We start from the raw sequence: 15,332 nt of genomic DNA, 5'->3' as shown, positions 1-15,332 counted from the left end.
GTTAATAATCTCTTCACTTTCGACATGAGATTAGCATGCCACAAAAATAAGACGTTCTGCCGTCCGAAAAACAAAGCATGTGTACGAGGCTTAAGAGTGGTTGTAAACATCAGACATAAAATATGAACAAAGCATATCTCTCTATAATGTGTACTTGTCTCAGTTAAGAGCACTAAGTGTCATTTCTGTCTCATTCCTTTGCTATTAGCGTGGGTCACTTCTGACAAGTTTTTCTCACACCATGAGAAACATGGTGACAGGGGAGGGACTTCCAGCTGATTGATAGCCTCAGCTCTGTTCCTGTGTGCAGTGTGGAGGGGGGGTGTGCCCCTACTTTCCAATCAGCTCTCAGAGCTCCTCTCACTGAGCTCTGCAGAGGGTAACCTCCTCTCTCCACCCCCTTTTTTTGGAACTCTCGGACAAGCTTTAAAAAGAGAAGACAGCAGACAGACAAGTACAGCTTATGTGGGAGGATTTATTTAATCTCCGTGTATCACCTGAGGTCAGTCATGTCACTGGGTATATGTAAGAAGTTACTACCACTTTAAAATAAACAGTGGCTCAAAATAATGACGTCAACATTTCATCATATGAAAGCAATATTCTGCTTCTCAGTGAGATAACAGTTCTTGAATTATGAAATTAATTCATAAAAAATGATATAAGAGTTCTTTTCACTAAAGCAAGCCAAATATGTTCAACAATCAGTATTTCAAAACTAGATGTGATCTGCCCCTTTAAATATATAAAATTGTCTACAATAAGATCGATGGTAATTTGGCTGATGATTGCATTACACAACAAACCATTTTCTCGGTTATGTATAAAGCACGTGAAACCTTTCACTCTGTCACAACAACTGCAAACTGTAGCTCATTACCACCAGATTCTTTTGTACTTTGGATCAATATTTTCACATCAAGTACCAAGGATGTGAGGGTTCATCTGCCAGAGCAGCAAGTAATATCACATTTCACCGAAACACCAAGGATCTGTTACATACCTGATGGATCAAAGGCCACCTGATTTCCTGGGTGAGGTCCTGCATCAATTGATAGCATCACTGAAACTTTTCGCACATCCCACAGCTTCAGAACACCATAAGAATCACAGGATGCAATGGTGTCTCCCTGCCGGAAAAGAAAGTGTTATATCGGTACCCGTTGTGAGGAAATGCTGACATAGATAATCCATTATAGCAAAGAGCACATACTAATTTGAACAAAAACATATTGAATTTTTGCTTTGGAAATGGGTATAGGTTAAGATCCATGGTTAATTACTAGCCTTTGCAATGGGAACATGGACTTTTAGGTGCAGCAATTTCAGCACTGCTATAAATCAGCCCCATTGGAAGCCAGACTGTTATGAACTAGTGGTGGAGCGAAGATGTGAGCTTGATAATTCAGGTTTTTTTTATTTTTGCTGCTCATCTAGTGGCCATAATGCAGTATTTTCCTGATTGAGGTATTTCAGAAAATGTAGCTGACCATTATAGGAAAATGAACATATTAGACACATTACAGAGATTATTCATGACAGCTGTGCGAATGCATAAACATTTACACAGCAATTTTTTAAAAATAATTAAACCCCTAACGGTTATTGCTATTAGGACATACAGTGTAAAAGCCCTCTTGCATACTGCAGCTTGTGCTAAAATGTAACCCATTATTTACAATGTGCCTGTGTACACATGCGCGTAAACATGCAGCAATTATTGCTCAGTAAAAAAAAAAATAGGAAAATCTGTGTTTGCGGTCAGTATTTTGCAATGCTGCATGCAAATACGCACATATAAACATAAATAAGAATTCATTTTCCCTAGAAAGGTATTGTGCAAATATGCATATGCGTACAAATACACTTATACATATTCACAAATTCATGCTAAACAAACACCTGAGATTACTTCCAAAAAAGCAGAAGCTCAAACATTAGTACCGTGTGCAAGAGATCTAAATTGGGGGGGGGTTATGGGTGTTTAGTGTTAAAAATAAAAATGGTTATTAGCGCCAACATACCATTTGCAACATGTTATTTAAATAAACTTGCTTAGAGCTTAGAACTAAAAATAAGAATGATATTAACCGCTTCAGCCCCGGAAGATTTTACCCTCTTCCTGACCAGAGCACTTTTTGCGATTCGGCGCTGCGTTGCTTTAACTGACAATTGCACGGTTGTGCGACGTTGCAACCAAACAAAATTGACGTCCTTTTTTTCCCCACAAATAGAGCTTTCTTTTCGTGGTATTTGATCACCTCTTTGGGTTTTTATACTATTTTTATGCTATAAACAAAAAAAGAGTGACAATTTAAAAAAAAAAAAAAAAATGCAATATTGTTTACTTTTTGCTATAATAAATATCCCCCAAAAATATATGAAAAAAATGTTTTCCTCAGTTTGGGCCGATATGTATTCTTCTACATATTTTGTAAAAAAAAAAATCACAATAAGCGTATATTGCTTGGGTTGCGCAAAAGTTAAAGTGTCTACAAAATAGGGGATAGTTTTATGGCATTTTTATTATTATTTTTTTTTATTAGGAATTGGCGGCGATCTGTGATTTTTATTGGGACTGCGACATTATGGCGGACTCATTGGACACTTTTGACACTATTTTGGGACCACTGTCATTTATACAGCGATCACTGCTATAAAAATGCACTGATTACTGTTTAACTAACACTGGCAGGGCGGTGGTTAACCACTAGGGGGCGATGAAGGGGTTAAGTGTGTCCTAGGGAGTGATTCTAACTGTGGGGGGGATGGGCTTCAACTGACATGACAGCGATCACTGATCCGATGACGGAGCAGTAATCTCTGTCATGACACAAGGCAGAACGAGGAAATGCCTTGTTTACATACTGTAGGCACCTCCCCATTCTGCGGCTCCGTGACACGATCGCCGGGAGATCAGCGGACATTGAGTCTGCCGGTCCCGTGGGCACGGTCACGCTGTACGCGGCGGTGCGTGCCTGCTAGCCTCGCCTCTTAAAGGGGACGTACAGGTATGCCCATTTGCCCACCGCTGCCATTGTGCTGACGTACATCGGCAAGCAGTGTTCGGCAAGTGGTTAAAGATAATTGGCATTTATTAACATTTTCACACACGAAGGTCAGATTTCCATATCTTACAAAATCTATTTGTGTGTCACAAATTCATGCTAGTAAAAGGTACTTTTTATTTAAATTTCCTAATAGTAACTTACTAAAAATACATACAGCTTTCAGAACATATTGTTCAAACACATATCTATTCATGAATTTTTTTTTTAAGATCTGTAAAACTGGAACTTTTACTTGTTTTTCCGTCTGACTCATGCCATCATTCACTTTTTACAAAATAATTATGTACTGTATTCACCTTTATAGGACCACTTTATAACTTTTTTAACTTTTCTTCTGCATTAGTCAGTATGATTAGGTACTTTCTAATTTGCTTTCATTAAGTTTTTGTTGTACAATAATTACACATTATTGCTGTAAACCATCTGCAATTGGCACATGGTACTAGCAATTAAACTATTGTTTTGAGTGCTACAAGTGTCATTTTAATAAGGGACCAAAAAGACATTTGCTTCAGGTACACCAATATGGGAAGCCAAACCAGGGACTTGTAAAAAAAAGGAGAGCTAAATCTTCTAAATGACTGAAGAGGTTTAACCATACGACATATAGGCTTATGCCCGAAGATGCTATCACGCATTGGTTTGCTCTATTCTAACCTGACAGCCAAGGTACAGGTTAATGGCTACCCGTCGGACGCCTTCTCCACTGGCAATGGGACAGGGCAGGGTGCACCCTGTCACTATTAAACAAATTCTAAAGGCTTGCTTTTAAAAAAAAACAAACATATCATACTCACCTGCTCTATGCAGTGGTTTTGCACAGAGCAGCCGTGACCCTCGTCTTCTCGGGTCCATCGCCAGTGCTTCTGGCTCCTTCCTCCTGCCGAGTGCCTCCAGAGCAAGCAACTTGCAATGAGGGCACCCAAGCAGGCTTGTTCCGGAGCGATGGCTTTGCGTGACCATTCACACACAGAGCCACGGATCGGTCCTGCTTCCTCATTGGCACACTGGCTGTCTCAGCAAATGAGGAGGGAGAGTTCCCAGAGGGCCGATGCTCTGGTTCACATAGGTGGATTGAGACAAAGGAGGTTTTTTACCTTCATGCATTCTATGCAAAAACCTTGAGCATTTACAACCACTTTAATATTCGTTATTACGTTGGAACTGTTTCTACGCCTGGTGCAGCAAGTCCCCAATAAGAATGGACTTTTGACCCCTCACAAGGCATTTAAGGTATCAGCATACGCAGACAGTCTGCTTTTTTAACTGACCCAACCGATAACCTCTCTTCTGAATCTTCCCAAAGCATTGCATGCTTTTCAGATAATCGCCAACTATAAAAATAAATTACTCCAAGTCCTCTGTCTTAAATATCACACTACCTCCTGACATTGTTACCCAATGCAAATGCAACTTTCCCTTCCAACACCTGGGGATACATCTACCGTCTGCTCTTTCTGACCTCTACCTTCCTAACTTTGCAAAATTGGCAACCGCTATCCACACCGACCTACATTCCTGGGATAAAGCAGACTTCTCCTAGTTTGGCCATGCAGCTACAATTAAAATGAACAAACTACCTTGCCTGTTATACCTTTTTCACACCTTTCTGATCTTATTACCGCGTCATTTTTTTTTCTACCCTTCAACAGAAAATACGATGCTTTATTTGGCATGATAAAAGCAAATATACTATGCTCAAGCTGCCTAAATTGGCCAGTGCATTAACCTCACTAACATTCATAAATATTATTGGGCCTGTTTCCTGACACATGTAATAGACTGGTTGGTACACACATCTACAAAAGACTGGGTAGCGCTAAGCAGTCCTTCATGCCCATCCCACTGCAAGTCTAACCCTGGCTTAGCAATCCTTCGTCCTACTGATTCTCACCTGCCACTAAAGGCAACTTGCTCCTTTTCAAGATGCTCAGACTGCGATACTCCCTGATGACCAAGTACTCCCCAATATGACTGGTATGACATAGTCCCAACATTCCACCTGGAAATATGCCCGCCTTCTTATAGGTTTGGTGGACATCGCCTTTACTGCATGTGTGTGAATTTTTTACTCAACGCACTTTCTGCTCACTCCAAACTCTTCTAGAAATGGATAGCCTGTGACCCTTCCCCAGGTGGACCTACTTCCAGATCCGCCATTTCTTGAATAATGCTCATAAATGCAAACACGTTACCAGACCCTTGATTCAGTTTGAGTGCTTCTGTTATCCAGCCTCTCTGCAGACTCATCTTATATCCAAGATTTACGCAATGCTATTCCAAAACTCCCCTCCCGAATAAGAGTCTGCAATGGTGGCCTGGAACAGGAACATTAGAGACTGAATTCTTGGAAGAAGATTGGTCCCGTATGAATACCAATCTCCTTAAAGGATCCCTTAATGACAACATCCAAGAAGCCAACTATAAACTGCGCTCTCTGGGGTATCACACTCCCTCATGACTCCATGCCATCTCTCCTAACATACCCAACACTTGTTGGCATTGCCAATAAGGCACAAAGATGCTTTGGCACGTTTGGTGGTCATGTCCCCAAATACGTCCTTTTTGTAAGGCCATGCATTTGGCGATCAAACGGATAAGAGATCAGGGCCTGCCACTTTCTTCCTCCACCACACAGACATGTCCCCCTCTAAATACAAATGATCCCTTCAATTCACCTCCTGAATGCAGCCAAAATGCTTATCCCCAGATACTAGAGATCCACTAAGACTCCGGGACTCTCTGAATGGCTCCATCATATTGAACAGGTGGGAAAGATGGAAGAGCTGGTGCAGACGAGCAATGAAACTATGTCTTCATTTATCTGTACATGGACTAGATGGTTCTTGTTTAAAGATTCTGACCTCTACAAACATCACCGCCCCCCCCTTAAAGACCCATCCTGTGCTTTGGCTTCACATTGATCTTGGAAGTCTTAATCCTGTTCCCAAAGATCACCTGCAGAGCCAGCCAACATTCCCAGGGGTCCCCGCCCCCTATGTTCCTTCACCTCACTCTCCCCCCCTTGTTTTCCCTGCTCTAGGACCTTGCTTTGACCATGAGCGATTATTTTCACAGACCTTGATATCTAATCTTATTACTCCCTCCTATCCGAGCGTGATCTTCATGCCTTTGACATCTGGATTTTCATAATATTTCCCCACTTACTGACTTATTACTATTGCTTTTCTCATACTGCCTACTCTGAAGTGTACTTGTATACTGTTTGTAACTGTCCCTGTTGGATGATTTCTGGATTGTTCTTTTGGCTTTACTCAATAAAACCTTTATGGAAGAAAAAAGGGAGCTTCATGGTGTTAAAGGGACTTCCTATCTTTAAAAAGTCAGGCTCAGTTCAAGTGATTATACAAATACATTAAATAAAAAGCTTGGAAACCTATGTGTATATGCACACTGTACCACAAAAACAGTAAGGACCATTTATTCTGAATGGCTCCAACACATCTTGCTAATGGATGCAGCTCAGCACAATGTGAAGCAATACACTGATGTGTTGTGAAGCAGTGCACTACTAAAAATTCTACATGCACCTTTTTGTGTGTATTGTATTATATGATGCATTAGCCAGCCTATTCATATGAATGCTCAATTGTTAAATTTTTATTGTGTCAATGGGCCCCAAATATAGATACAACCCATAACTAGAAAAAAAAAAGTTAGAATCAAACAGATGTTTGCTTCTGAAACTATAATGTGCATAGCAGAAGCACCGTGTTTTCCTGTCGAGAACATTTAATGCTTTTTTGTTTTTGTTTTTTACCAAGCCTTTTAGCTCCTGTTAGTCAAATTTGTTGGTGGAAAGCAGCTGCCGCCTTTTCCTTGCACACATACAGTAAATTCTAAAATGGATTTTTAATCAGACATAAAAACATCCATTTAGAATATATGTATTCATAACAATTCATTAAGGTGACAACGTCCCACCAAAAAATATACAATGCCACCAATATGTTTAAGGAAATAATAATAAGTTTCACAAAGTGACAGAGACATGAGATATTTGCTTGGGACTGTATTATTAATGCAAACTGGAACCATCTACCATCTTGTCAGAATCTGGCTATCCAAGTACATTCATATATTTAACAAGCAGTAGCCCTCACTGACCTCTGTAGCTGCATGCACTGTAAAGCAATGCATCCTCAAAGTTCACAGAAGAAGCACTGCAGTCCAAGTCATTCTCCAAGCCAGTTCAAGCCAACCTTGTATCTCCCTCCCTGCAGTGACTCAGTAGCCTTCCAATCTTTTTGATCTCTAATGCAAACCCAGAATAGGAACTCTGGGAGGGGGAGGAGGCAAAGCTGAGCTGCTAAGAAAATGGTTTGAATGACGTCAGTGTTTCTGCTGTGAAATGTGAGGAGAAATTGCTTCACAGTGGCTTCAGCTATAGAGATATTCAAGGGTTTGTTTTAAACTAATTTACCCCTTAACATGATAATAAACTTTTTTTTTTTACTAAATGAGTTGTTAGTAGCAGAACCTACATGCTCTTGCTGTTGTTTTTTTATTTTTTCACCCCTGAGCCTTCTTCTCATACTACCACCCAGCTGCGCTGGCCAACACCAGGTACGTGGGTGCCCCTTGTGTCCACCAGGACCTATGGAGTTCCATTGAGTCTCCACTACGTGCACATTCTCATTCAGAATTACAATCTTATGTGCAGTGTTTCCTGAGAGGAACACAGAGCAAAAGCTATGCTGACTCAGCAGCTGCTGGTAATCACCACTGTGCCGGAGGAGAGGAGTGTCTTTGGCTCTGTGTCCTCTCGCGCTACCTGTGTGTGTGGCACTATGAATGGCTCCACATAAGACTGTAACTCCAAACAGGGGCATGAAGGTAGTGGAGATCCCAGCAGGACTCCAGGACTGGAAGGCACATGCAGCACCCACATACCAAGAGCATGAGCATGTAAGTCCTGCTATTAGTACAAAAAAAGTTTAATATTACATTAAGATTATTTAAATACTCAAATGTCCAACATTTGGTTACAGGTTCTTTTTAATGCAAACCTGCACTTTCCCCATTCAGGGTGCTAGCTTACCCACTACCCTGATTATATTTACCTTTCCCAAACTCTCATGCAACCTTAAACAATTATTTGTGTAGATTTAGGTTGCACTGGCCCCAGATCTTATGCAGAGGTAAGGTCCCTTTTCCATATGGCATTAAATTCAACTGTACTCAAGACAAAAGTACATTTTTCATAGGTTGGGATACTTGAACTAGATAATTTAATAAAGTGCCCCATGTGGTTAAAGAGATGTGGAGTTTTAACTTGTCAGAATGTTTTTATATTTCTTGCCAACAGGAATAAAAAAATAGCATGGGAATATAATCTAATTATGACAGGCAGTATTACCACTTACAATCTGACTTCATGTAGATCTTGTGCAGGAAAAGGTAAATTAAATAACTAGGAATGTAGGGGGAAACTATAAGGTGATCAAAAGAGAGAAGGCGAAGTGGCAAAAGGAGGCAAGAGCAATTAAAAGATAAATAGAAATATTCTAAAATAGTTGCACATATACATCTCATTCTAGTAATTGAGTCTGCCACCTGCATGGAAATTATAACATATGGCTAAAATGAAAGTCCTGAAAGTAACATTTAAAAAAATAAACATCAACAGGCTGAAATGAACCTGCAGGTACATTAAGGTAATGTGGTTTATTTCAACAGATAACTATATGACAACATAAACTATATTCCTTCATTGTTATGGCATAAGTATCACTTACATGTATTGTATATGCCTCGGCATGGAAATTAAGAAGTGACTAAAGGAATGAAAAAAAACTGTTTAAAATTTAAAAGTAAATATGATATACTTTCCTATCCATTTACTAATGCTAGCAGCAGAACGATTCAATGTTGATTGAGAGAGTGAAGTTCCACTTTACTGTAAGCTGTGTTAAAGGACAGCTGTATAAGTTGTCCTTTAACCTCTTGCTTACTGGGCACTTAAACCCCCCTCCTGCCCAGACCAATTTTCAGCTTTCAGCGCTGACGCACTTTGAATGACAATTGTGCGGTCATATAACACTGTACCCAAATGAAATTTTTATTATTTGTTTCCCACAAATAGAGCTTTCTTTTGGTGGTATTTGAGCACAGCTGGGATTTTTATTTTTTGCTAAACAAACAAAAAAAGATGGAAAATTTTGAAAAAAAAAATCATGTTTCATAGTTTGTTATAAAATTTTGCAAACAGGTAATTTTTCTCCTTCATTGATATGCGCTGATGAGGCAGCACTGGTGGGCACTGATAGGCTGCACTGATGGGCACGGATAGGCACAGTTAAGGCGGCGCTGATGGGGACAGATAAGGTTGTACTGATGGGCACAGATAAGGCGGCACTGATGGCCACTGATGGGCGTCACGGATAGGTGGCACTGATAGGTAACACTGATGGGGGGCACTGATGGGCACTTATGGACACTGGTAGGTGACACTGATGGGCACTAATAGGTGGCACTGATGTGCAGCACTGTTGTTGTGGCACTGATTGTGGGCACTGATGGGTGACACTGGTGGGCACTGGTAGGCGGCACTGCTCCTATTGCTAGGGGTCACTGGCAGGGGGTACAGATGATCTCTGTGATCGGGACTGATGTCCCCCTCACGGCCGCCGGTGATCGGCTTTTTTTTTCCTCCTCACACTGTCAGCGCGAGGAGAAAAAATAGCCGATTACCGGCTCTGTTTACATCACATGATCAGCTTTCATTGGCTGACAGCTGATCATGTGGTAAGGGGTCGGGACCGACCCCTTACTCTGATCAGGCGAGTCTCATAGACTCGCTGATCACCGAGCGCGCCGTGTGCGCCCTGCAGGGGGCGCGCAGGCCGCTCGTGCACGGGACAACGTCAATAGACGTCGTCCCGGCAATGTAGGTCCGCACTGTTGCCGTCATTTGGCAATAGCACGGATCTGAAGAGGTTAACCACCTCAATACCGGGCACTTTCACCCCCTTCCTTCTCAGACCAATTTTCAGCTTTCCGTGCTCTCGCATTTTGAATGACAATTACTCAGTAATGCTACACTGTACCCAAATGAAATTTTTATAATTTTGTTCACACAGATAGAGCTTTCTTTTGGTGGTATTTATTCACCACTGGGTTTTTAATGTTTTGTGATATTAATGAAAAAAGAGAGAACTATTTGAAAAAAATATATATTTTCTACTTTCTGTTTTAAAAGAAATCCAACAAAATCTAATTTCGTCATAAATTTATGCCAGAATTCATTCTACTAAATGTCTTTGGTAAAGAGAAATCCTGATAAGTGTATGATAATTGGTTTGTGTGAAAGTTATAGTGTCTACAAGCTATGCTACGTATCACTGAAAATTGATCAATCCTGATGTACTGACTGCCCATCTCATTTCTTGAGACCCTAAAATGTCAGGACAGTATAAATACCCCCCAAATGACCCCTTTTTGTAAAGATGACAGTCCAATGTATTTAGTAAGAGGCATAGTGAGTTTTGTGAAGTTGCAAAATTGTCATAATTTTGCCACAAAATTGTCATATTAGCAAGTTATTTTTCACACATGGCAAAGGTAAACTTGCAATTATACCCCAAAATATATTCTGCTACTTCTCCTGAGTATGGCAATACCACATGTGTGAAACTTTCACAGCCTGGCCACATACTGAGACCTGACATACAGGGAGCACTGTCAGGTGTTCTAGGAGCATAACACATTTCTTTCCGAAGTACCTATCACATTTTTGAAGGCCCTAGAGCACCAGGACAATAGAAACACCCACACAATGACCCCATTTTGGAAAGCAAACACCCCAATGTATTTTCTATGAGGCATAATGAGTCTGTTGAACATGTCATATGGAAAATGTGGAAAATGGAGGTGGGACTTTACATGAAGCATGTCATTATATGTAAATTTAAATATAATTTATTTTAATCTAATTTAATGTCATGATCCCCTGGGGGGTGGTCCATGGTGTTTATAATCATAATGAATAAATAAATTATATAGTTAGTCATTTGAAATATAATCATGAAAATTTTTTGAACATGTCATTTTTTCCACAAGTTTTTGGAAAATGTGAAAAAAAAAGGAAAACATATTTTTTTTTTACACAAAGTTGTCGATTTATAAGATATTTCTAACACACAGCATGTACATAGCAAAATATACATCCCAAAATACATTCTGCTACTCCTCCTAAGTATGGCGATACCACATGTGAGAATTTTACAGCGTGGCCACATACAGAGGCCCAACATTCAAGTAGCACCATCAGGCGTTCTAAAGGCATAAATTACACATTTAATTTCTTGATTACATATCACATTTTCGAAGGCCCTGGAGCACCAGGACATTGGAATTACCCACAAAACAACCCCATTTTGGAAAGCAAACACCCCAGTGTATATTCTATGAGGCATATTGAGGCTTTTGAACATGCAATTTTTTTCACAAGTTTATGGAAAATGTGGAAAGAAAATGAAAACTTATTTTTTTACACAAAGTTGTCAAATTATAAGATATTTCTAAAACATAGCATGTACATAGCAAAAATTACAACCCCAAAATACATTCGCTACTCCTGAGTATGGCGATACCACATATGTGAGACTTTTCCACAGCCTGGCCACATACAGAGGCCCAACATGCAAGTAGCACCGTCAGGCATTCTAAATGCATAAATTACACATTTCATTTCCTGACTACCTATCACATTTTTGAAGGCTCCTGAGCCTCTTTGTTAGGATTCTGTCCTCCTGTTTCCATTTCAGAGCCACTGCTATCTACTGGCTCATCCTCGCTATCCAAATCTGATGGAGAGAGTTCACCGCTACTCTCATCTGGCATACTCTGGAGTATATGGGAAGCCTCATCACTGCTGAATAATTCTTTAGCCATGTTGACAGATTACTGGGACAGATGTGTCAGATTTGTGATAGATGTGCACTGGGACGGATGTGGCAGATGATCACGGGCAGATGTGGTAGATGTTCACTAGGACAGATGTGGCAGATGATCACGGACAGATGTGCACCAGATGTGCACAGATGGTCATGGACAGATGTGCGCAGATGATCACCGACAGGTGTGGTAGATTATCACAGACAGATGTACGCAGATGATCACGGACAGATGTGGCAGATAATCACAGATATGGCAGATGATCACTAGGGATGAGTCTAACACCCCCCAGTTCGGTTCGCACCAGAACTTGCGAACAGACAAAATATTCGTGCGAACACCGTTAAAGTCTATGGTACACGAACGTGAAAAATCAAAAGTGCTAGTTTTAAAGGCTCATATGTATGTTATTGCCATAAAAAGAGTTTGGGGCCCCAGGAACTGCCCCAGGGGACATGTATCAATGTAAAATATAGTTTTATTTTGACAGGAAAAAATGTCATAATGTCATAAAAAATCATTTAAAAAAAAAGCATGGGTCCCCCTCAGTCCATACCAGTTCCTTCGGGTCTGGTATGGATATTAAGGTGAACTCCAAACCAGACCCAAAGGGCCTGGTATGAATGGGGAAAACCCACGCCATTTTTTTCTTAATTCTGTCATAGAGCTTCCCTTAACCACTTCTATACACTATATTATTTGTTGTACACTGCACTATATACCCTGCACTGTATTATATATACTACACTGAGTGCACTATATACTCTGAACTGCAGTATATATACTATACAGACTGCACTATATATTCTGCAGAAAAATTGGGCCTTAGGTGTTGGTGGTGGCAGAACACAGTAACCCCTCACAGTTACTCTTGTTGGGTGCAGGAATGGTCCCTGCTGTTAAATATTATTTCAAAAATTGTAATTGCATGCCCCTGGTAAACAGGGGCAGAAACATTGGGCCTCAGGTGTTGGTGGTGCCAGAACACTGTAACCCCTCACTCTTGTTGGGTGCAGGAACGGTCCCCGCTGTTAAATATTATTTCAGAGGCTGCTTGCCCTCTTTTAGTGGGCCTGTGAGCGTCTGCCTCTCCTTGGAGGCCTTCCGGACATGATGGGTATTTTTTTTTTTTTAACACCGTACTACACTGTATTATATACTGTGTACACCGCCTGAAGTGTATTTGAAACTGTACACACTGTATTATATACTGTATACACCATGTGCACTGTATTATCTACTGTACACTGCCGAATGCACTGTATATATAGGCTACGCTGAATGCAGATTGTGTGTATATATATATATATATATATATATATATATATATATATATATATATATATATAAATATATATATACATACACACACACTAGTCTGACTGTATCAATTACACTGCCTATACTGACTGAATATAGAGTTTACACTGTATATATAGGCTACGCTGAATGCAGAGTATATATATATATATATATTAGTCTGTATATATATTAGTCTGTGTGTGTGTGTGTATATATATATATATATATATATATATATATATATATATATATATATATATATCTCAAATACACTGCCACTAACTAACTTAACTGCCTGCCTAATCTAGCTCAATCTCTCTATGTCCACTATAACACACTATACGGGCGCTGTGTAAGCAGCCTTATATAGTGTGGGGTGAAGACTTTGTCCCCCTGAGCCATGACACTGTTTGGGGACACTAGCTGGGTGATCGGTATGTAAAAAGCTCATACACACTGATCCCTGGCTCACAGCACAGATCCGCTCTCCTTCTCCTCACTGACAGGCTTCGTGTGAGGAGAAGGAGAGCCGATCGGCTGGCAACAGCTCTCTGTTTACATTACATGATGGCTGTGATTTGACACAGCCATCATGTGATCAGGAGGGCCAATCACAGAGCCCTCCTGCCGATCGGAGATGCGCTGTGTCAGAGGGACACATGCACATTGGGATCGCACAGCAAAGGGATCCCGCTCCTTCTGAGGGATGGTCAGGAATGTCTAACACTATAGGAAGAAGCTCCCACCCGGCCATTTATATGCAGTGGCTGGGTGGGAAGAAGTTAACACCTTCCCACACAGGTTATAGTAAAATGACAGTCTGGCGGTAAGACTGTTCTAGAACAACGTCATATCCACCAGGCACAACCAATGACTGATCACTGCACCGGCCCGCTGCCAGTGTCATGTGATCGCTGTGACCAATTACAGTGGATCACGTGACAATTGTAAACAATGGATGGCTTCCTTTCATGCCATCAATTGTGTACAATTGTGTTGTTATCTGTGATTGGTCACAGCGATCACATGGTACAGACATGGCCAATCACAGCCCATATGTACCATGTGTTTTGCTTTGACCAATCACAGCTAATCACAACAAAGGACACTGAATGAACCAGTTTCATTTAGTAAAAATGGTTGCTTATACCAATAAAATTCATTGGTATATGCATTCAAAGTGTAAGATAAAAAAATTCTGATCACTTCTCCAGAGCAGTACAGTGTTACTAGTGTCACCAGTCTTTGTCCCTGATCACCGCCACACCAGTTATATGATGTACTGTACTGGTGACAGTATGTAAAAAAAAACAATAAATTACAACTTCAAAAAACTTGCCATGCCTCTTACTAAATACTTTGGACTGCCTACTTTCCGAAAAGGGGTAATTTGAGGGTATTTATACGCTCCTGGCATTTTCAGGCCTCAAGAAATGACTTAGACCATCAGTACATCAGGATTGATCAATTTTCTGATATATATATATATATATATATATATATATATATATATATATATATATATATACCATAGTTTGTGGAATCTATACCTTTTCTACAGACTAAATAATAAACACCGAGTTGGGTTATTTTCACCAAAGAAATGTAGCAGAATACATTTTGACCTACATTTAAGAAGAAAGATTATTTTTTTTCAAAATTGTATAACAGAAATGGAGAAAAACTTTTTTTTTTCAAAATTTTCTGTCTTTTTTTTTGTTTATTTAGAAAAAAAACTCAGTAGTGAATAAATACCACCAAAAGAATGGGTTCAGTGTTGCAAGACCGGGCAATTAATTGTCATTCAAAATGTGACAGCACTGAAAGTTGAAAATTGGCCTGGGCAGGAAGGGGATAAAAGTGCCTGGTATTGAAGTGGTTGAACCCTTTATCAATACAGTTCCATCCAAAAAACATGCAAAAATCATTGCATTAATTTTCAACACATGTTAACCCCTTAATGCCTGAAGATGAAGCAAATCTTAACACGCAAAGACAGTTTTGCAACATGCTGTTTTGCAATGACTTCTGTATCTAGGT

General features: G+C 40.1%; 1 protein-coding gene across 1 annotated transcript in view; it reads right to left on the bottom strand.

Annotated features, from left to right (window-relative positions):
- Positions 1–15,332, bottom strand: part of SPAG16 (sperm associated antigen 16) — a 1,492,162-nt gene that overhangs the window by 404,690 nt on the left and 1,072,140 nt on the right. Inside the window, exon 15 of the mRNA XM_073633573.1 lies at positions 1,004–1,130. Coding sequence (XP_073489674.1) covers positions 1,004–1,130 — 127 coding nt within the window. The remainder of the gene's footprint in view (positions 1–1,003; positions 1,131–15,332) is intronic.

Source organism: Aquarana catesbeiana, linkage group LG06 (assembly GCF_042186555.1).
Source record: "Aquarana catesbeiana isolate 2022-GZ linkage group LG06, ASM4218655v1, whole genome shotgun sequence".
In the NCBI taxonomy this organism is placed as follows: Eukaryota; Metazoa; Chordata; class Amphibia; order Anura; family Ranidae; genus Aquarana; species Aquarana catesbeiana.
Note: the sequence above shows the minus strand (reverse complement) of the source record. Positions and strands in the feature narration are given on the sequence as shown.